The 23,906-nt window shown below is 35.6% G+C and overlaps 1 protein-coding gene across 1 annotated transcript in view; it reads right to left on the bottom strand.

The window, feature by feature from the left end:
• Positions 1-23,906, bottom strand: part of PCDH11X (protocadherin 11 X-linked) — a 527,317-nt gene that overhangs the window by 316,020 nt on the left and 187,391 nt on the right. The window contains 1 exon segment of the mRNA XM_034649548.1: positions 17,896-17,976. Within this exon segment, the coding sequence (XP_034505439.1) occupies positions 17,896-17,976 (81 nt within the window).

Here is a 23,906-nt window from a genome sequence, read left to right as displayed (position 1 = left end):
GGCCATGGACTTATAATATTCTCTCATTTGGGATAAATTCCTCAGTCTTGGCATTTTTTCTAAGTCTCTGTCTTCTTCTCTGTGTTAGAAAAAGCAATAATGTTCCCTGCTCCTTAAAGAAATGGCTTTTGAAGAAGTGATTATGTAGTGCCCAGAGCCTGGTGCTTTGAATGTAAATGGGTTAAATGTTCCAATCAAAAGACATAGGGTGTTCGATTGGATACAAAAACAACACCCTTCTATATGCTGTCTACAAGAGACTCATTTGAGATCTAAAAACACCTGCAGATTGATAGTAAAGGGATGGAGAAATGTCTGTCTTATATATGTACATCAAAAGAAAGAGTAGCAATACTTGTATCAGACAAACTACACTTTCAAGAAAATATGTAAAAAAAAACCAAAGGACACTATAAAAATAAAAGGGATAATCCACAAGAAGACACAACAATGGGAAATATTTATGTACTCAACATGGGAGCACCAAATTAAAAAAAAAAGTAACACACATAAAGGAAATGTTAAATAATAATACAGTAATAGTGTGGGACCTTAACACCACACTTACATCAATACACAGATAATCTAAACATAAAATCAAGAAGAAAGCAATGGCTTTGAATGTTCAGATCTGGATCAGATCTACTTAACACATATATTCAGAACATTCCATCCTAAAACAGCAGAATACACATGCTTTTGAAGAGCACATGGCACATTCTTCAGAATAGATCATATATTAGGTCATGAATCAGGTATCAACAAATACAAAAAGATTTAAGTCATACCATGCACCTTTTCTGAATACAATGTTCTGAAACTAGAAGTCAACCACAAGAAAAAAATTTGGAAAGACTGGAGGTACATGGATGTTAAACAGTGTGCTACTAAATAATGAATGGGTCAACCGGGAAATTGAAGAAGAAATTTAAAAAAAAAATATGTGGAAACAAATGAAAGTGAAAACATGACTGTCCAAAACCTTTGGGATGTAGCAAAAGAGGTCCTAAGAGGGAAGTTTATAGCAATACAGGCCTACCTCATAAAGAAAGAAAAATCTCAAACAACTTAACTTTATACTGAAAGGAACTAGAAAAAGAATAACAAATGAAACCTAAAGCCAGCAGAAAGAAGGAAATAATAAATATTTGAGGGGAAATATATGATATATAACCTAAAAGAACTAATCAATAAAACCAGGAGCTGGTTCTTTGAAAAAAATCAATAAATTGAAAAACCTGTAGTCGGACTTGCCAAAAAGAAAAGAGAAAGGACCCAAATAAATAAAATCACAAATGAGAGAGGATAAATGACAACCAACACCACGGAAATACAAACAACTATAAAAGAATGTTATGAACAACTATATGCCAACAAATTGCAGAACCAGGAAGAAATGGATAAATTCCTAGAAACATATAAACTGAAACAGGAAGAAATAGAAAACTTAAACAGACTGATAAACAACAAAGATATTGCATCAGTAATTAAAAACAAACACAGACTAACTAACAAACAATAACAACAACAATAAGAAAACCTCCCAACAAACAAAATTTCAGGGCCAGATAGCTTCACAGACAAATTCTACTAAACATTTAAAAAAGAGATTATACGTATTCTACTCAAAAGATTCTGAAGAAAGAGAAATGGAAGGAAAACTTCCAAACTCATTCTGTGATGCTAAAACCAAAAACCTAAAACCAAAAACCAGCTAAAGACTCCTTTAAAAGCCATAACTACCTGCCAATATCCATGAAGAACATAGATATAAAAATTCTCATTAAAATAGTAGCAAACCAAATTCAACAATACATTAAAAAAAATAATTCACCAGGACTGTCTGGGTGTCTCAGTCAGTTAACAGTCCGACTTTGGCTTGGGTCATGATCTCAGAGTCCTGGGATCAAGCCCCACGTCAAGTTCCATGTTCAGCTGAGAGTCTGCTTGAGATTCTCTCTCCCTCTTCCTCTGCTTCTCTCCCCACTTGTGTACTCTCTCTCTCAAATGAATAAATAAAATCTTTAAAAAATCATTCACCATAGTCAGTGGGATTTATTCTTGAGCTGCAAGGGTGGTTCAATATAAATCAATCAATATGAAAAACCCCATTAATAAAAGGAAGGATAAGAACCATATGATCATTTCAATAGATGCAGAAAAGGCATTTGACAAGGTACAACACCCATTCATGATAAAAATCCTCAAGAAAGTAGAGATGGAGGGAATTTACCTCAACATTATAAAGGCCATATATGGAAAACCCACAGCTAATATCATCTAAATGGGTAAAAACTGAGAGCTTTTCCTCTATGGTCAGGTAAAAGATATGGATGTTCTCCCTCATCACTGTTGTTTAACACAGTACTAGAAGTGTTAGCCACAGAAGTTAGACAACACAAAAATAAATAAATAAGTATCAAAATCTCCAAGGAAGAAGTCAAACTTTCACTATTTACATTCGACATCATACTCTACGTAGAACACCCAAAAGACTCCACTAAAAAACTTCTAAAACTGTTATACAAATTCAGTAGAGTTGCAGGCACAGAATCAATGTATAGAAATCTGATGCATTTTTATATACCAATATTGAAGAAGCAGAATAATATATTAAGGAGTCAATCCCATTTACAATTGCACCAAAAACAATAAGATACCTAGGAGTAAACCTAACCAAAAAGATGTAAGACCTGCACTCTCTAAACTATAAAACACTGATGATGGAAATTGAAGATGACAGAAAGAAATGGAAAGACTTGCCATGCTCATGGATTGAAAGAAAAAATATTGTAAAATATCTATATTTCATAATGTAGTCTAAATATGTAATGTAATTCCTATCAATATATCAACAGCCTTTGTCACAGAATTAAAATAAACAACCTTAAAATTTACATGGAACCACAAAACGTCCTGAATACCCAAAGCAACCTTGAAAAAGAAAGGGAAACCTGGAGGCATCATAATTCCAGACTTCACATTATATTAACACATTGTAATCATCAAAATATCATAATGCTTGCACAAAAATAGACACATAGGTCAATGGATAGGAATACAAAACCCAGAAATGGTCCCACAACTATATGGTCAGTTAATCTTCAACAAAGCAGAAAAGTATATCCGATAGGAAAAAGGCTGTCTCTTCCACAAATAGTGCTGAAAAAACTGGACAGAAACATGGGAAAGAATGGAACTGAATCAGTTTCTTACACCAGGCACAAAAATAAATTCAAAGTGTCTTAAAGACCTAAGTGTGAGACCTGAAACCATAGAAATCCCAGAAGAGAACATAGGCAGTAACCTCTTTGACATTGGCTGTTGCAAATTCTTACTAGATATGACTCCAGAGGCAAACAAAAAATAAACTATTGAGACTTCATCAAAATAAAAATCTGCCTAGTGAAGAAAACAATCAGCAAAATGAAAAGAGAACCTACAGAATGGGAGAAGAAATTTGCAAATGACAAGTGCAAAAAAGGTTAGTAACTGAAATATATTAAAAAAAAAACCAAACAACTGATGCAAGTAAACACCCCCCTAAAAATAATGCAATTATAAATGGGCAGAAGACATGAATAGACATTTTTTCCATAGAAGATATACAGATGGCTAACAAAAACGTGAAAAGATGCTCAACATCATTCATAATCAGGGAAATGCAAATCAAAAATACAATGAGATATTTCCTCACACCTGTCAGAATGGCTAAAATCAACAACACGAGAAATAACAAGTGTTAATGAGGATGTGGGGAAAGGGGAACAGTCTTGCAGTGTTTTTGGGAATATAAGCTGGGGGAGCCACACTGGAACACAGAATGGAAGTTCCTCAAAAAGTTAAAAATAGAACTACCCTATGATCTATCAATTGCAATACTAAGTATTTACCGAAAGGTTACCTAAGTATTAATTCAAAGATTAATTCTCAATGTTTATAGCAGCATGATCTACATTAGACAAATTATGGAATTAGTCCAAGTGCCCATTGACTAATGAATAGATAAGGAAGATGTGGTATATATTTAAAATGGGATATTATTCAGCCATAAAAAAATGAAATCTTGCCATTTGCAATGACATGGACGGAGCTGGAGAGTATTATGCTAAGTGAAATAAGTCAGAGAAAGACAAATGCCATATGATTTCACTCATATGTGAAATTTAAGGAACAAAACAAATGAGCAAAGGGGAAAAAAAGAGAATCAAACAAGAAACAGACTTAACTATAGAAAAGAAACTGATGGTTATCAGAGGGGAGGTGGGTGGGGGGGTGGGTTAATAGGTGATGAGGATTAAAGAGTGCGCTTGTTGTGATGATCACTGGGTGTTGTATGGAAGTGTTGAATCACTAAATTGTACACCTGGAACTAATATTGCACTCTATGTTAGCTACCTGGAATTTGAATAAAATCTTTAAAAAGTAGTAAAATACAGTGAGTGGTTTATGTTATACTATTCTTTTTATTTTAATTCCATTAAAAATCTACTAAAGTACGATTGCCTATAAAAGAACTATAAACTATAGGTTCCCAAAATCATCCTGAGTAAATTTATTCCCAGTGTTAATGTTGAGTAGTACACTCTGTGAAAGTTACCTATTCACTACTGATAGAAGTGAAATGAAGCTGTGGAGTATTGGCTGATGTCTACATATAAAATTCAGATTTTTTGAATCAGTTAAAAATGAAATTAGGGTGTCCTTTCCCATGGATTCCAATCTCATAGATATATATCATGTTGTCTTTTTTTTAATATTTTATTTATTTATTTGAGAGAGAGAAGGCAGAGTGAGAGAGAGAGAGTGCATGAGCAGGGGTAAGGGGCAGAGGGAGAGGGACAAGCAGACTCCCCACTGAGCAGAGAGCCCAATGTGGGACTTGATCCCAGGACCCCAAGATCATGACCTGAGCTGAAGGCAGATGCTTAACTGACTGAACCACCCAGATGCCCTCCCGTCCCTTTTTAAAAACTTGTATGGAAATAAATCCCACAGTCTCTACTTTGTGTTTAAAATTGTCATTTATTTGGAAAAAAAAATTCAACCAACCCAAATTGTTTTCAGCAGAGAAGATAAAAATAGATTCTTTTACTGATAATCCCAGTGAGTATTAAGCTGTCTAATCAGTATTTCATTTGGAAATTATAGACAATTCCTAATAAAACTATTTTATGGAAATTGATCTTCTCTTTATGGGCATATTAAGCAGTACCAACATATTAACCAAATAAAATAATTTATCTTAGCTATTATACTTCCATTATAAATAAAAAAATGTTTTTCTAGACCTCTACTTACAGCAACATAGTATGGGTGGCTGGTATCACCAACGTTATCCTGCCAATATGGTTCAGGTTTCTCTTCTTTGTTGCTCAAATTTTAAAAGCTCCTTAGGAAATTACTTTTAACCTTAAAAAAATGTTTCTCCTGTATCTAGTATATGCCTCTCCTATCACTAACCCATTCTTTCATCATTTTAGTAGGATATCAGAGCAGTCAAATGAAATTTTAGGAACTGGAAAATATGTTAATGAGTCAGGAGAAGAACTTGTGAGGGAAGTAAGACAAGATCTACTTTTCATGGAAATATCAGTATATGGTAATGCAGTGGAATTTGGTTAGGTCATCTAAGCCAATATTGTCTGTTTTTCTTAAAAAAAATCCTTCCTGAGTTGACAAACTTTTTTGATGAAGAAAAACAAAATCTTGCACATAACTGTACATGAAGGATAACAGCCAGTTCTGGGATTCATTGCAAGATATTGTTTGATCAATAATCATTTTATTTTGAGATGTAGCTCAAGCAGGTTGATGGCTGATTTCTCTCAACATGATCCCATACATAGGCTTCCAAATTAGTTCTTTAACTTTTTTCTCCCTGTTACAGAAGAAGGAATATAAATACCACTTTGGTGGAAGGTTTCCCTTCTGGCTTTATCTAAGCTCTAGAGTTGCAAACAAATGTTGTCATTTTCTGCAATAATGTTAATAAAATAACCACGGCCTTCTGCAGAAAATTTTGAGGGGTCACACCAGCTACAAAAGCACAATTAGAACACTTTATTGCAAGGGAAAAATACTTTTGAGTTTATTTTATGTATATTCTGCTTCATATTATCATTTACACTATACTATATTTACTAGAAAAGATTAGTATTAAGATTAAGCAGTTCTTTTTTGTCAAAATCCTTAACATAATTGGTTAGAATTACATTATCACTGCAATCATAACTTGGACCTCAGCTGGAATTCAAACTAACACAAACCACGCAAAGCCTGAGGAAGTCTCAGAGCTCCTTTGAAAATCGAAGAATACAACCAAGAATCATCTATATAAGGAAGCTACTGGATTCATGGAATGTAATATGGGTATACAAAAAGAACAGAACACATTCTGTGCTTCTATTTCTTTTTTGTTCTAATTGTATTCCTGTGGACTTTCAAAAAAAAAAGTCATGCTTCTGAATCTTCTTCCCTGATGAATTAAAATACATTTTGAAGATACATAATTTATAAGGAAAATTTGCTATTTACAATTAAAACAACACATGACAGAATAAATTCTTTATTGTCTTTTAATGCACCAATTATTTTTAATTGAATTTTTAATTCCAGGATTATTAATATATAGTTTTGGATGTACACTATAGTGATTCAACAATTCTATACATTACTCAGTGCTCATCATGATAAGAGTAATCTTTTGATGAGAGCATTTAGTCCATTTACATTCAATGTAATTATTGATAAATATGTTTTTATTGCCATTTTGTTACTTGTTTTGCAGTTGTTTTTGTAGGTTTTCTCTGATCCTTTCTTCTCTTGCTCTCTTTCATGGTTTGCTGGCTTTCTTTAGTGATATAATTGGATTCCTTTCCCTTCATTCTTTACATATCTATTACTAGTTTTTGATTTGTGCTTACCATTAGGTTGGTATATAACATCTTCTGCGTATAGTAGTCTATATTAAGTTGATAATCACTTAAGTTTGAACCCATTCTTTAATCCTTTCCACCCTCCATGTTTTAAGTATATGGTGCCATGTTTTATGTCCTTTTAGTTTGTGAATCCCTTGACTGATTTTACAGAAAAACATATTTTTACTATTTATGTGTTTTTCACTTTTCATAATCTCACTTATGGTCTTTCCTTTCTACTCAAGAAGTCCCCTTTTTTGTAGGACTGGTTTGGTGGTCATGAACTCCTTTAGTTTTGTTTATCTTAGAAACTCTTTATCTCTCCTTCTATTATGAATGATAACCTTGCTGTATAGAACATTCTTGGCTGCCGATTTTTTCCTTTCAGCACTTTGAATATATCATTCCACTTTCTTCTGGCCTGCACAGTTTCTGCTTAAAAATCAGCTGATAACCTTGTGGGATTTCCCTTGTAAGTTACTGTCTTCTTTTGTCTTATTGCTTTAAATTTTTTTCTTCATCACTATATCTTACCAATTTAATAACAATGCCTTGATGTGGGTCTTCTGTTGATTTTGATGGGAGTTCTCTGTGCCTCCTGGTTATGGATATCCATTTCCTTCCCTAACAATGAACTCAGGAGCTTGTCCATGTTCCCCCATAAGCCTTTGCACAATAATACAACATTATGGATTATGACTTACCATGGCCGAGTGGCATCCTTGTGGAGAAGTGTATCTTGTTAGTCTGTGTCAATAAGAACTAAAAATTGATATATGCCTAGTTATCATTTATTTTACATAAACATTCATTTACCAGATGATTCTTTTTATATTTGTAAGATTCTCATTCAACTTACTGTTAATGACTGAAGAACGTAAATCACATATTGAACAGTATCAGTAGATCATTATATCAACACAGCTGCAAAAGATAAATACAAACATATGAAAGGTCCTGGAGGCCTAATAAAAACAATAATTTTCCTAGCACTTCATTTTCCTGTGCCAGAATGGAATTTCTTCAATTCACCTTAGCTTCCTACTGACATTTTAAATTGCTTAAAATAATTTTTAAAAAATAACAGTAATTTTCAGGGATGCCCTTTCTTTTAGGTAATCTGGCAATTATTCCTTAGATCTTCTGCTATAGATTGGCAAATATTACATAAAGTAATTATAATTTTTAAAGTGGCTGAAGATTTTCCAAAGTAGTTTATTTTTCAGTTAGTAATCAATGAAAAATATATTATTTCTAATTCTCTTCTGGTACCTCAAAATGGGTACATTTTGGAAAACAAAGTGAAAAAATAAAGTGCAATTTTTTTATTAGGACAGACAACTTCATCCCAAGTAGAAATAGAAAGAGGATTCTAATTATCTTCATTAAGTCTGTCCTAATAAAAGATTGAAGAAATTCCATTCTGGTACAGACAAATTCTCTACTAGAAGTGAAATATTTATTGAAAACTGCTAAAAAAGCTATCTTTAGTTTTCATACTTGCAGATGTTCATGAAGAATTGCAATGATTTTACTGCTATTCCTTTTTGCCACCTCCTGAACCTCCAGACTATATTCTATAGTTTTGCCAGATTGAAAATAAATCTCTGAAAGTCTAAAAAATGTATTTCATGGCCTTTCTACCTAGCCATATTCTCTTGTGGTAAAATTAGAAAAAGAATCACATTGGGGGGCGCCTGGGTGGCACAGCGGTTAAGCGTCTGCCTTCGGCTCAGGGCATGATCCTGGCATTATGGGATCAAGCCCCACATCAGGCTCCTCTGCTTTGAGCCTGCTTCTTTCTCTCCCACTCCCCCTGTTTGTGTTCCCTCTCTTGCTGGCTGTCTCTATCTCTGTCGAATAAATAAATAAAATCTTTAAAAAAAAAAAGAATCACATTGGAATGTCCCTGCAGTGTATGGCTTCTCTGGAATATTTGCTGATAGAGGCAGAACATTTGTAAACATCTCAGATAAGTTGTACAGCAACTTCCTGTTGTGTCTTCATTACTGAGAAGAAAAGGAATAATTTCACTGGACATAATTGAACTGGTCACTCTAGAAACACCCATATTTTTCAAAGCAAGAGGATTTGGGGGCAGAGAAATGCATCTGCATTACAACAGGAGAGACATGTAAGTTCATATTCATAGAAATTCTTTAGGACTGGGTCGCCTGGGTGGCTCAGTTGTTAAGTGTCTGCCTTCACCTTGGGGTGTGATCCCAGTGTTCTGGGATCAGGCCCTACATCGGGCTCCTCCACTGGGAGCCTGCTTCTTCCTTTCCCACTCCCCCTGCTTGTGTTCCTTCTCTTGCTGGCTCTCTCTCTGTCAAATAGATAAATAAAATCTAAAGAAAAAAGGAATTCTTTAGGACAAAATTGAGATATGTGAAACAATAATAAAACAATGAGAGAACAGCTCGAGTTTCAGCAGCCACTGTAAGTATACATATTCAAACAGTCTTAACATTATGTTTTTACTATATCTGGTATACAAATTACAAGAAAAAAAGTGCTCATGTTTTCTGCACATGGATAATCTTCTAAAACAATTTTCCTTATACTTAAAAGTGGTTTTCAAATATTTTTAGCATAACTATATTTCAGGATATGACCAGGATTTTTGCCATACAAAGATGAGATGTTATCTCATTTCAAGATTATCCAAATCTCTAGTGATTGTCCTACATGGACTTTAATTACCCAGTGTACTTCACAGTACATTAGTTTAAAGCAATAAAGTCATCAACATTTCTGGATTTTTAAATTTGAAATTTGCTTTTTTAAAGATTTTTTATTTGACAGAGGGGGAGGGGCAGAGGGAGCGAGAGTCTCAAGTAAGACATCATGCTGAGTGCAGAGCCCAAGCGGGCTTTATCGCATGACCTTGAGATCATGACCTGAAATTAAACCAAGTTGGTCACTTAACCGACTGAGTCACCAGAGGCCCCAACTTGAAAGTTGTTTTAGTGCATTTTATAGGGTGTTATAAGTTGTATCTAGTTAGGCATTTCGATTTTTTAGAAGTCCTTTCTTAGGGTGGCCAGAAACCTATTTTTCAATAAAGTGAGATTGTAAACCTAAAACACATAATTTTAGTCACTGACTGTATCAGGGCCTAGGTTACACAGTAACTGATGTCATGCTCTAAGAAATAAATAAGCTTACTTACAGTCTTCCTTCTTTTTCTATTTCAATGTATCCAGAATAAATATTAAAATTTTATTTTTAGACTTGCCAATGGCCTGAATGGCTAACAATTTAATAAAATTAGAATAGTTATGATATAATTATACCCAGGGAAAACTCTTGTCAACTCTGCCCCTCCTCCGATATTAGCTAACAATTTATTTCAGGTCCTGTTTTGAAAGTTTCAAGTCTAGAGTTTTTCTTTTCTCTAGGCTGTTAATGCATTCTGACATTATTAATGGCTCCCTTATGTATCACACAGTGAGCTGAAAGCACAAATCTGTAGGCATTGTATTTATACTTCAGAATCACTTAGCAGGAACAAAAACAAATTTAAACTCTTCTGTGCCAAACAATCCCACCACTCGGTCACCTTTGGGAATTGTCTGAGAAGAAAAATGAGACCCTGGCAAAATGAGGGAAGACCTGATGGCAATTCATGTTGTCCTTATAATTTGATTGCTACTTCCATGACCACAAGTGTCATTTTTGTTGCCCTTACTATGACTTTGCTCACACTATTGACAATTCCTCCACTTTACAGCCTAATAAAATATTTCCCTATTCTTTTTCTTCCATCCAAATTATACTCATTTCTGATGGCACAGATCAAAATCTCATCTTTGTAAAATAATTCTGATACTCTATTAGTTTACTGGGTACTATAGCACACATAAGTTCCACCAGTCTTTAAGTCATATAGTAATTAAGTCTGCAATGCACAATTTAACATTTATTTAAAGCAGATTTGTGATTTTTTAAAAGATTTTATTGATTTATTTGAGAGAGAGAAAGAGAGAAATTGAACATGAGTGGGAGGATGGGCAGAGGGACAAGCAGACTTCCCATTGAGTGGGGATCCCAACATGGGGCTTGAACCCAGAACCCTGAAATCATGACCTGAGCTGATGTTTAACCAACTGACCCCCCAGGCACCACCATGGCTCCTCAGATTTGTGATTTTTAAGTGACTCTTTTCTCACCATTCAAGGCATAAGTTTGTTGGGAGAAAGAATAAGTCACCAAGATGAAAAATACAGCATGGGGAATATAGCCAATAATATTGTAACAACACTGTATGGTGACAGATGGTGACTACACTTATGACGAGCACTGGGTAATGTATAGAATTATTGAATCAGTATGCTTGTACAACTAAAACTAATATAACACTATATGTCAATTACACTTAAATATTTTTAAAAGTGGTCTTTGAATATTGATATAAACCTTAACTTATACAATGCATACCTAAATATTTTCTTAATTTCTGTGAATGAGATGTCTACAAGGATTGATAAGTTCTCACATAGTGAAGGAGTTAATCACCATTTTTTAAAAAGATTTATTTATTTTAGAAAGAGAGTGTAAGCATGGGGTGGATAGGGGCAGAAGGAGAGGGAGAGAGAGAATCTCAAGTAGACTTCCCTCTGAGTGCAGAGCCCAAAGGGGGGCTTTCATTTGACAACCCTGATATCATCACCTGAGCCAAAATCAAAAGTTGGGTGCTTAACCGTCTGTGCCATCCAGGTGCCCAGTTTTTGTTTTTTAAGTTTTTAAGTTTCTAATAATCCTTCCTATTTCATTGGTGTTGGTTGTGACCTCTCCCTTTTTATTCATAATTTTATTAATTTGGGTCCTTTCTCTATTCTTTTGGATAATTCTTGCCAGTGGATTGTCAATTTTATTTATTCTTTGAAAGAACCAGCTTCTAGTTTTGTTGATCTGCTCTACTGTGCTCCTGGCTTCTAATTCATTGATCTCTGCTCTAATCTTGATCAACGGCTTTCTTGTGCATGGATTAGGCCTGTTCCTCTGTTCCTGATCAAGCTTCTTGAGGTGGGAATATAAAAACTGCATTTTAGATTTTTCTATTCTTTTGAGTGAGGCTTGGATGGCTATGTATTTTTCCCTTAGGACTGCTTTTGCAGTGTCCCATAGGTTTTGGACTGTTGTGTTTTCATTCTCATTGGTCTCCATAAATTGTTTAAATTGATTTTTGAATTCCTGGTTTATCGAATCATTCTTGAGCAGGATGGTTCTTAGTCTCCATGTGTTTGAGTTTCTTCCAACTTTTTCCTTTTGGTTGAGTTCCAATGTCAAAGCATTGTGGTCTGAAAATATGCAAGGAATAATTTCAGTCCTTTGGTGCTGGTTGAAACCTGTTTTGTGACCCAGAACATGGTCTATTCTTGAGAATGCTCCATGGGCATTAGAATAGAATGATTAGTGTTCTGGGGTGTAGTGTTCTATGTATATCTATGAGGTCCATATTGTCTTGTATATCATTCAAAGCTTTTGTTTCCTTGTTGATTTTCTGCTTTGGTGATATGTTTATTGCTAATAGTGGAGTGTTGAGGTCCCTTACTGTTATCGTATTTTTATCTATATGTCTCTTTACTCAGGTTAAGAGTCGGCTTGTGTATCTTACTGCTCCCCTGTTGGGTTCATAGATATTTATCATTGTCCTATCTACTTTTTGGATACATATTTTAAGAATAATATAGTGTCCTTCTATTTACCCCAAAGATACAGACATAGTGAAGAGAAGGGCCATATGCACCCCAATGTTCAGCAGCTTTGTCCACAATAGCTAAATCATGGAAGGAGCCAAGATGCCCTTCAACAGATGACTGGATTAAGATGTGGTCCATATATACAATGGACTATTACTCAGCTATCAGAAAGAACAAATTCTCAACATTTGCAATTATCATATGATTTGTCTCATCTATGGAACATAAGAACTAGAAAGATCAGTAGGAGAAGAAAGGGATAAAAAAATGGGGGTTAATCAGAAGGGGGAATGAAGCATGAGAGACTATGGACTCTGAGAGGCAAACTGAGAGCTTTGGAGGAGAGAGGGGTGGGGGAATGGGATGGGCTGGTGATGAGTGGCAGGGAGGGCATGTATTGCATGGTGCACTGGGTATTATACGCAACTAATGAATTATCGAAGTTTGCATCAACAACCAGGGAAGTATTGTATGGTGACTAACATAATATAATAAAAAAACATTAAAAAAACCAAAACAAAACAAAGAAAAGTAAATGAGATAAGCCACGTAAAGCCCATTACAGAGTATCCGGCACCTGAGAAAAATTGATACATGCTAAGCAATTTAATACCGTTACTACTGGGCTATTTATTTCACTCCTTTAACAATATGTATTTTTGGTTGGAGTAAAAGATAAAAAATGCAAAAAAAAAAACCCAAAACAAAACAGAAAAGAATACTATAGTGCCCGTCTATATATCTAACTATAGTCTTTAGTTTAAAATCCAATCTGTCTGATATGAGAATTGCTACCCCAGCTTTCTTTTGAGGTCCATTGGCATGAAAGATGGTATTCCATCCCTTTACTTTCAGTCTGGATGTATCTTTAGGTTCAAGATGAGTCTCTTGTAGACAGCAAACAGATGAGTCATGTCTTTTTATCCAATCTTCAACCCTGTGGTGCTTTATGGGGGCATTTACACCATTGACATTGAGACTGATTATTGAGAGATATGATTTTAATGATGTCATGTTGCCTGTAAATTTTTTGTTTCTATGGATTGTAACTTTCTGTTCTGTATCACTCAGGGTCTTTTTACTTTTATAGAACCCCCCTTAATATCTCCTGTAAGGCTGGTTTCGTGTTTACGAAATTGGTCAGTGACTGGCTATTCTGGAAGGCCCTTATCTCTCCATCAATTCTGAATGACAGTCTTGCTGGATAAAGGATCCTTCACTGCATGTTTTTCTATGAAAGAGCTTTAAAAATGCCCCCCCAACCCTTTCCTTCCAGGTCTGTGTAGACAGGTCTGACATAATTCTGATACCTTTGCCTTGGTATGTGAGAAATTTCTTTGCCCTGGCCACTTTCAATACCTGGATCTAATTTTTGCGAATTGCACTATGACATGACATGTATAGTTTTGTCGTGGTTGAGCTTGGGAGGGGTCCTTTCTGCCTCTTGGACACGAATGTTTGTTTCCTTTGCTAGATTAGGGAAGTTTTCAGCTACAATTTGTTCAAATATCTCTTCTAGACTTTGTTTTTCTCCAACCCCTCAGGGATGTGGATGATTCTGACATTGGAACGTTTAATTGAATCAGCAATCTCCCATAACCTACATTCTTGAGATTGGATTTTTTTGAACCAAGTTTCTGTTTTACTGTTCTCTTTTACCATCCCATCCTCCAATTCACTGATTCGTTCTTCTGCCTCGTTTCCCCTGGCCGTCAGAGCATCTAGTTTTGACTGCATTTGATTCATAGCATTTTTAATTTCTGCCTGATTATTTCTCATTTCCATCCTTAGGGATTCTATACTCATGCTAATATTTTCATTAATATTTTTTTCAAGTCTACACATCATCTTGACCATTGTTACTCTGAACTCCATTTCTGATAATTTGATTATATCCAAATCCATCAGTTCTGTGGCAGATGCCATAGACTCATTGTCTTTTCTTTGCTGGGGTGGGGGGTTTCTCCTTCTCATCATTCTGATGAGGCAATGTTGTGTGGTTTTCCAGGGCCCAAATTATTGTCCAGGACCCATGCAGTGTTCACTTGTTTTGTAGGGACATTAGGGATGTGGGCTTCTTGATTTTTCAGCCTGCCTTCTGGGGGATGGGCCTGCCTTGCTGATACTCAGGCAACCCTGTTTGGGTAGAGTCTCCCTGTCCCCTGTGAGGGGTATTGGGATGGGCACACTGTGAGCCGGTATTTCCAGGCTTTTGTTCTCTGGCGGCTTTCCCTGGTGGTTTTCTGTGGCTTTTCTGAGAGTCAAAGCAGCAGTGGTCATCCCAGCCTCTGTCTCAGAACAGAGAGATCGCAGTCTGCTCTCTGCTGAGCTCTTCTGGCCACTTTAACTCTGTTTCTATTGGTGCTGCTAAACCCTACAGCATCCCAGGATGTGTGCCCCACACTTGGCATCGTAGCCCTCACTTCCAGGGCCAGCACATCTCCGTCCTTTGTGTTTCTAACACCGCCAGCTGCCCCCGCATGCTCCAGAGCTCCATTTCAGTGTGGTTTTGCACTCACTCCAGAGCTCTGGTTTTCAGACTGGTCATGCACGTTCCCCGGCTCACGGTCTGAGTCTGCTCTCTTGCGGGTGCCAGTCTGCGATCAGCCCGCTCCCCAGTGCAGAGGGCTACTGCTTCCTGTCACCCAAATGTGGAGGCTCCCTCCCCCCTTCTGTTTATCTTCCAATATCTGTGTGTGGATTCACGGCTCCCCACTTCGTACCTCAATACTCAGTGCTGGAGATGTTCATTTGTAGAGGTCCAGATGTATCTTCCTCCATCTCAGGCTAATTCCGTGCATGTTTGGGATGTTCTGGTAGCTATCCAACTCGACTCAGGGGACCAGGTGAAAAAGGGGACCCCTAGTCCTCCACAATCTTTACCTCATTCACAGCATTTTGAAGTTCAGTCTGATTTGATCTCATTTCTGCCCTTAGAGTTTCTATATTGTCACTAATGCTTTTTTCAAGCCTATTAACTTTATGACTGCTATCTTCAATTCTATCTCTCACTCTTACTTATATTCATGTTGATTATCTCTATGGCAGAGAACACTGCCTCTGATTCTTTGTGTGAGTTCCTCCTTCTTGTCATTCTGTCTAGAGAATGATGGGTGGACAAATGAGCAGAGTCCAAATTTTTAACCACCACCCAATCAAGATGCATCCTAGCAAAATCCAGAGTGGTCAGAAGTCACACAGGAAAACAAAGCCAAAATGAAATACAAAAATAAAATTAAAAAAAAAAGGGTTGGGGAGTAGTAAAGGGACTATAATCTCTGTGTGGACAAAGCAGGGTGTTCCATGTCTTCTTGGGTTAATTTTTGTCTTTGTGTTAGAAGACACTAAATCCCATAATTGCAAGGAAAGCAATATATATAGATACAGATAGATAGATAGAAAAAATTGAAGAGAATGAAAAAAGGGATAAAATGAAGCACATATCTGTTAAAAATGTAGATGTGAAAAAATACAAGTTAAAAATGACTATGAAATATAAGTTGGTATAATAAGCATCTAGTTGAAATGAGAAAAAGGTAAGAGAAAAAAAACACAAGGCAGAAGAAAAAGAAAAAAAAAGAAAAGGAGAATTTATCGACAAAATAAATGAGTTATGAGGCAATACCTGGAGCTCAATGTACTATTTCCCCTGGTGTTGGAATTTTACAGTCTTGTGGAATCCATAGGCTTGTCATCCACCTGTTCTTCCAGGCTGTCTTCTGGGGGAGGGGCTTGCTGTGCTGCTTCTCAGGTATCCTTGCCTGGGCAGAGTTGCCCCACCCCCTGTCAGGGAGATGGACTCAGTGGAAACTGGTCCTCTGTGTGGCTTTTGTTCCATGGAGGCTTTCTGCTCCTCTTCAGAGGATCAGAACAAAAATGGCTGTGTCCAAACCTCTGGCCCAAAGCAGAAAGATCAGTCTTTTCTCTTTAGTGAAACCTCTGGGACAAACAGTCTCCACTTCTATATGCAATGAAAACCACAGCCTCCCAAGGTATGGACCCAATGCAACTCTCTCAGAGGTAGTTCCAGGAGCCTGAGAGTGCCATTTTCTTCTGTTACTCTAAAACCTTGAGCTGTCACAGGCTCTCACATGCACTCAAAGCTCCTGGAGGCTTACCTATAACCTACATAGTTTTGGTAAGGATTAAGTAAGTGCTGGGTGATACCTTCTTAAAGGGTCTTATGATGGCCCATATATCTCATTAATAGTTAATATTGGACTGAATGATAAACACCAGAGAAATCTTGGGAAAGTAGCTTTATGAGTAGATATTTGAAGAAGACATTTATGATCTAATACTCCCTGCATGTCCCCTCCCACTCAAGCATTATGCATATAACCACTAGCTTCATACAACAAAAGTTCATCTCTTTCTGCCTGTGGGTCCTCCCTGCGCTACTTGAATAAGCTTACTAAGTTGCATTGTAAAAAGTCTCAAGAATTCTTTCTTGACTGTGATGCTCAATGATTCTGCAACAATTACATTTGTTTGTTTGTTTTTAACATTGTACTTAAGCATTATTTTTCTACATTTTCTAATTTTATATGTTTGTAAAAAATGAAAGGCATATGACTGGGAAGTGTTCAATTTATGGTTATTAATTTGGCACCCCAAGAGTCAGATTCAGAACCTTACTTTATTAAAAACAATAAGTTAACCAGTGACAAAATAACAAATAGTGTAAAAATATTTAGATATTGGTCTGTTCACTCCATTTTTGAAGCCCCCCTAAGGTTCTCTATTTAACAAAAAAGTGGGATTGGATTTGTTAGTCAAATTTTGAGTTGTTATGATTGCAATGAGTAGAAGTGTTTTTCTTTTTTTTTAAAGTACCTTATAACTTAATTTAAAAAAATCAAACTGGCTTCCACCTGAACTGATTTAAGTGAGGTTTCACTAAAATTTGCCTAATTAGCATACAAACAAATTTCCCTATATTAAATCATATTATAAAAGAGCAGTTGTCATTTCTTAATCCATAATTTCAGAAGTAGACTTAAAAATCAATGGGATAGGCAATCATTTAGAAGATACTTTTTGAGGAATGTTTGTACCTTATTCAACAGATAAATTAACTCCACTATTATTAGCAAACAACATTAGGAAGAAACATGTAGTTACTGTCATATTTTTACACTAGAGTCTGGCACCATCTAAAGAGACTTCATGGAACACACATTGAGAAACACAACTTAGGAATATTTCTTAAACATTCATAAAAATCAAATTAAAGGGGATAGAAAAATATCAAGTGTTTCCTTTCATACCTGTGGTTGGGGATGAATCCGGATCTCCACAGTTGTTGACTCTTTCACTGGGGTGTGAGATCGTATAACCTCCTTCATTGGCTTTAGAAGGAGAAAAAAAATACAAGTATTTTTTCAGTGGTTTGTTAAAAGTGAAAAATGTAGTGCATTGCACACATGCATGAAATATGGGTAAGTAAAATAGTGCCTGGGTAAATCTCTGTTCACATTGTAGTCATTGAGGAGTTGTAATATGACAGGCAAAACTCTAGGCACTAGGAATAGAAAGAGAAAAAAAATTCTTTCTCATGGAGCTTAAATTTCACTGTTACTTTTATTTATTTATTTTTTTAAAAGATTTTATTTATTCATTTGGCAGAGATAGAGACAGCCAGTGAGAGAGGGAACACAAGGAGGGGGAGTGGGAGAGGAAGAAGCAGGCTCATAGTGGAGGAGCCTGATGTGGGGCTCGATCCCATAACCCCGGGATCACGCCCTGAGCCGAAGGCAGACGCTTAACCGCTGTGCCACCCAGGCGCCCCCACTGTTACTTTTATTTTTTATTTTTTTTATTTTTTATTTTTTTAAGATTTATTTATTCGACAGAGATAGAGACAGCCAGCGAGAGAGGGAACACAAGCAGGGGGAGTGGGAGAGGAAGAAGCAGGCTCATAGAGGAGGAGCCTGATGTGGGGCTCGATCCCATAACTCTGGGATCACGCCCTGAGCCGAAGGCAGACGCTTAACCGCTGTGCCACCCAGGCGCCCCCCCACTGTTACTTTTAAACTCATTAAACATATGAATGGAAATATAGAGGACAAATTAAAATATTTAACAAATGAAATTTAAGCTGGAGAGATTTTCACTCCAGTGCTGTTATAACTCAATGTTTTCAACAGCTTGTATTTATGAATTCACCATGGTCTGAAATTAAAACCTATCCTGTTTGCCAGAACATCACAAATTTGCTGCCTAACATAAAGATATATTTAATAAGTGCCAAGGAATTTCTGAACCGATACACAGATACTAACCTACCAACCCAGAATAATTATTAAGGTCTTGAAAAGATAATGTTTTTATCCATTAAATTTTCTTCAGGACATAGATTATGTTCTCTGTTTTTAAAATAATGAATGCATATTATACACATTTTCTGTATATTTGGTTTTAGTATATGGGGTAAAAGATTTGGTAAAAATTAATGATTTGATCTATGAAAGAGAAAGATTTTTCAAGATGAGAAAACTCAATGAATGTTGATAGCTTTCATGCTATAATAGCAGAGTTGAATAGTGTAACAGATTTTATGTCATACTTTCAGAACTCCGTACTGTTGTTTGGTGCTACAAATTACAGTGATACAAGTATTACTTAACAGTGCTTTGAAGGAGAGCAGATTTTGCCACCCCAAAATGTGTCTCTTTGACATAAAAATTATTTCAGGCTGATCATTTTTAAGAAAAAGCAGACATAAAAAAGCTCTGAAAACTGAGTAGTTACCCTTTCATAAGAAACACTGTATTTATAAGGGAAATATCCTTTTGTAAAGATGTTTCCTTCTCTGTACCTGCAAGAGAAGGGTGATCAAATTTTTAGCAACTCATCAATGGAGAAAGCAACAAAATTAAACCTGCATAAAAGATTATTTACTTGTTTACTGTGCTCTTCCTGGTAACCTTCCTTAACTGTTTCACCCACCCCCCAGTATATTTTGTCTTTAGCTGAAGATGGATTTAGGGTAATGTCTTGGGCCACTTCAGAAAGTTACTCAGTTTTTCTGAGTATCCTCCATGTATACAGGAAGCATACATGTTATTAAACTTCTGTTTGTTTTTCTCCTGTTAATCTGTCTTTTACTACAGGAGGTCTCAGCTGAGAACCTACAAGGGTAGAGGGAAAATTATTTTTCTTCCCCCACAGTTTCAAGTGTCCCACACATATCACCTTAATGTGACTATTTATTTATTTATATTACTTTTGCATGACCATCATGTCAAATCAAGAAAAGAAGAGACAATCAATCAGACTTGGAACATATACTTTTAAGGCCCAGTTGAGCAAGAATTATTTTGTTATCAAATTAAATGGCAAATCAGGTTTGTTACACAATGACACTCTGGTTGTGACAAAAAGAATACAATGCACACTGATTATCAGACTGATCACTCATCACAATATTCCAACTCACAGGAAAGCAACAGTCAAAAGAATTAAAGATTAAAATGGAGCATCTCATCACAACAAAATTTCTTCACAAAATTTAAAAAAAAAGAAAAAAGGAAAATTAAACTGTGACCAAAGTAAGTTTCCAAAAGTCTCCTTTGTTAGCCAAGCAGAGAAAAACACTAATGGTGAGCTAATTAAGTTGTGTTTGTTTACAACAGCCAAATAAATTTATCTGGAGAAAGTAAACTTAAGACTGCTAGCTTTTCAAGAAGTGCAGTTACTCAAAAATTTGAGAACATTAAAAACAACATCAATACTGAATTTTAAAAAGTAAGGGTAAGTAATTCAAGTGGTCTTTCTTATCTTCTTAAGGAGTAAATGTGTTACCAACAATGTTTGGTTTTTATTTACTTGGGGAAGCAATGCCAAGTTTGAAGTGACTGAAGAATTAACCTCTATCAATGAATAGTCTTTGTGGAACAGAACAGGCAAAAATACTTCCAATGAAACTGAGAAAACAATAATTCAGTAAAACTTGAAGCAGGATCTGCTAAGAAGTGTTATAACTAATGGTGAGTAAGATATATGTGACACAGAAAAAAGTTTATTTGTGCAAATTTATAAGGCTTGGGAAAATATAAGGCATCCAAAGCCTATAGTTATTTATTGTATTACACACCAGGAGGTACTTCATAGAAAATGCTTGAGTCTATCATGTGTAGGGTCAATAGTAAGTTTCATTTACTCTTGTTAATGGAACCATTTTTATTCTGTGAACTTTTGTTAAAAATACAATTTGAGTATCCTGACTTACCCTACCACACAAGCTGTTGGATGGTTTGGCAGTGGCAAAGTTTTACTGAGTTTTTTGTGTTTTTGTTTTTGTTTTGAGCTCAAAGCCAACACTGAAATTTTGCCAAATGAGAAGCACCCATTACCACTATTATGAAACACTGAATTACTTTGAAAAATATTTTTTGCTGCAAACTTGATAATATCTTTTAATAACTCTAGCTAAAACTATAAGATAATACAGTGCTTATATGCAAGACTTATACAGCAGTAAAATCATTTTGTTGACAACTGAAATTGAACAAATAATGTCAAGTTACGTTATATACTCCAGCATTGTAGAACAAATATGCAATTGAGGAGCTTTTACTTAACCTTCAATTAGAAATTATTGATCTTTGGGATGCCTGGGCGGCTCAGTCAGTTAAGTGTCTGCCTTCAGTTCAGGTCATGATCCCTAGGTCCCTGGATTGAGTCCTGCATCAGGTTCCTTGCTCAGCAGGGAGTCTGCTTCTCCCTCTGCCTGCCACTCCTCCTGCTTTTGCTCTCTCTCTCTCTGACAAATAAATAAATAAAATTTTAATAAAAATTATTAATCTTCAATGTGATGGCATGCTAAATGGAAAGTATGAAGAAAAGAATCTAATAGAATACTCTACATGCCTTCTAAGAAATAGATACATTGAAATAAAAATACATGCTTATGGATTGATATCAGTATTTGACAGTAACTATCTATATGGAAACACATTTCCAGATACACAAGTCCATTTATCTCATTAGGAGGTCTATGTTACATGACAAATTGTACATAATTGACATTCAAATATCATCAATTGAAGTTTTGTGGAAATTTGTTTTCTCATGTAATATAAATATCTATTCTGGCCCTTTACAGAAAAAGTTTGCTGACCCCCGATCTAGGGGAAAAGGAAAGACAGACTAATAACTGTGATTAATGGACAAGTCTATAAAATAATTCTGGTAGATGTTAGATGCAGAGAGTGAAGAAGAGTTTTGTTGTTGTTGTTGGTTTCATAAAAAGCAATATGTCCCAAGGCAGGAAACCCCAAGATGTAGTTAGTATGACTGGAATGTCATAGAGATATAGCTGCATGGTGGGACAAATGTGTAAGAAAGTGAATTAATCACACACTCTTGATGGACTTGCAAAGTTAGCTGGTGATTTTATAGTCATACGGTAAGCAAAGTAGAAACACTCAAATGTGTTTGAGCCAAGTATTGTGTGCTACAGGAACTTCTAAGAAGATTTGTGCTAAAATCTCAGATTTAATTTTATTTTTAAACTGAGTCTCTTGAGTTGCATTTCCCATGCACATTTTAAACATCTGGTTTAAACATTTTCTGTCAGTTGTGAGCAGTGTTATGTCTGTCTGGTCTGCCCTCAAATGTATAATGTCATATACAAATGTCCACTGAATTAAGTTAAGATGGTATTTTATTTATTTTATTTATTTTATTTTTTATGTTCACAGATCTTTTTATTTTATTTTATTTTTTTCTTTTCATTCTTTTTTAAAAATTTTTTATTACGTTATGTTAGTCACCATACAGTACATCCTTACTTTTTGATGTAGTGTTCCATGATTCATTATTTGGGTATAATACCCAGTGCACCATGCAATATGTGCCCTCCTTAATACCCCTCACCAGCCTATCCCAATCCCCCACCCCCACCCCTCTGAAGCCCTCAGTTTGTTTCCCAGAGTCCATAGTCTCTCGTGCTTCATTCCCCCTTCTGTTAACCCCCCCTTCATTCTTCCCTTCCTTCTTCTATCTATCTCCCTGCTATTTCTTATGTTCCATAAATGAGTGAAACCATATAATAATTGTCTTTCTTTGCTTGACTTATTTCATCCATGTTGCTGCAAATGTTGGGTAATCATTCTCTCTGATGGCTGAGTAATATTCCATTGTATATATGGACCACATCTTCTTAATCCAGTCATCTGTTGAAGGGCATCTCGGCTCCTTCTACAATTTAGCTATTGTGGACAAAGCTGCTATGAACATTGGGGTGCATATGGCCCTTCTCTTCACTACGTCTGTGTCTTTGGGGTAAATACCCAGTAGTGCAATTGCTGGACCATAGGGTAGCTCTATTTTTAACTTTTTAAGGATTTGAATTTTTAAAAATTATTTTATAATCTTCTGCAAGAATAGCAGTCAGTGGAGGACTCATCAATTAGCCACTTACTATTTTTACCAGATCTTGCATTATCATAGACTTACCTTAGAAACCACAAGTATAAATCTCTGTTGAATATTTGGTTTTTACAAGTTCAAGTCAAGTTGGATTAAAAAGAAAAGGATTAGCTTAGATATTGATCACTTTGGTGGAACTTGATTCTCCTTCATTTTTCCCTTATTCAGTTCCTCATTCAGTGATTGAATGGGGAGAGTAATAAAATAATAAAAATTAATAATAATAATAAAACAACTAAGCTGTTGGTTATAACAATGGAGAGTTCATTATTACATATTTATTAATTGTAAGATTTTTCACTATACTATATATTTCCTGAGGACATGGAACAAATCTTGCTCACTATATATACTCAGAGCCTAGCACAGAATTTCAAAAATAGTGGACACTTAATGGTATTTACTAAATTAATAATATATCCAATCTCAATGGGTCTTCCTCATTCCTTCATTTTTAATATAAAGTAAGAAGTAATGCAGTTTTATCATTTTTACACATATCAAGGCAACACAAAATAAACTATAAAATCACTACCTTTTGCTACTTGTCACTTTTAAAATTAGTTTTCCTAAGGTATCCATAAAAATATAAAGCTAGAAGAAACATTGAATGCTGTTGAGATATGATTTAAATGCAGTGGGATTGTTCAAAAAAACATTTTTTATTATGTTATGTTAGTCACCATACAGTATACCATTAGTTTTTGATGTAGTGTTCCATGATTCATTGTTTGCGTATAACACCCAGTGCTCCATGCGTTTCGTGCTCTCCTTAATATCCATCACCAGGTTAGCCCATCCCCCCTCCTACCTCCCTTCTAAGACCCTCAGTTTGTTTACCGGA

The sequence above is a fragment of the Ailuropoda melanoleuca genome, chromosome X (genome assembly GCF_002007445.2).
Source record: "Ailuropoda melanoleuca isolate Jingjing chromosome X, ASM200744v2, whole genome shotgun sequence".
In the NCBI taxonomy this organism is placed as follows: domain Eukaryota; kingdom Metazoa; phylum Chordata; class Mammalia; order Carnivora; family Ursidae; genus Ailuropoda; species Ailuropoda melanoleuca.
Note: the sequence above shows the minus strand (reverse complement) of the source record. Positions and strands in the feature narration are given on the sequence as shown.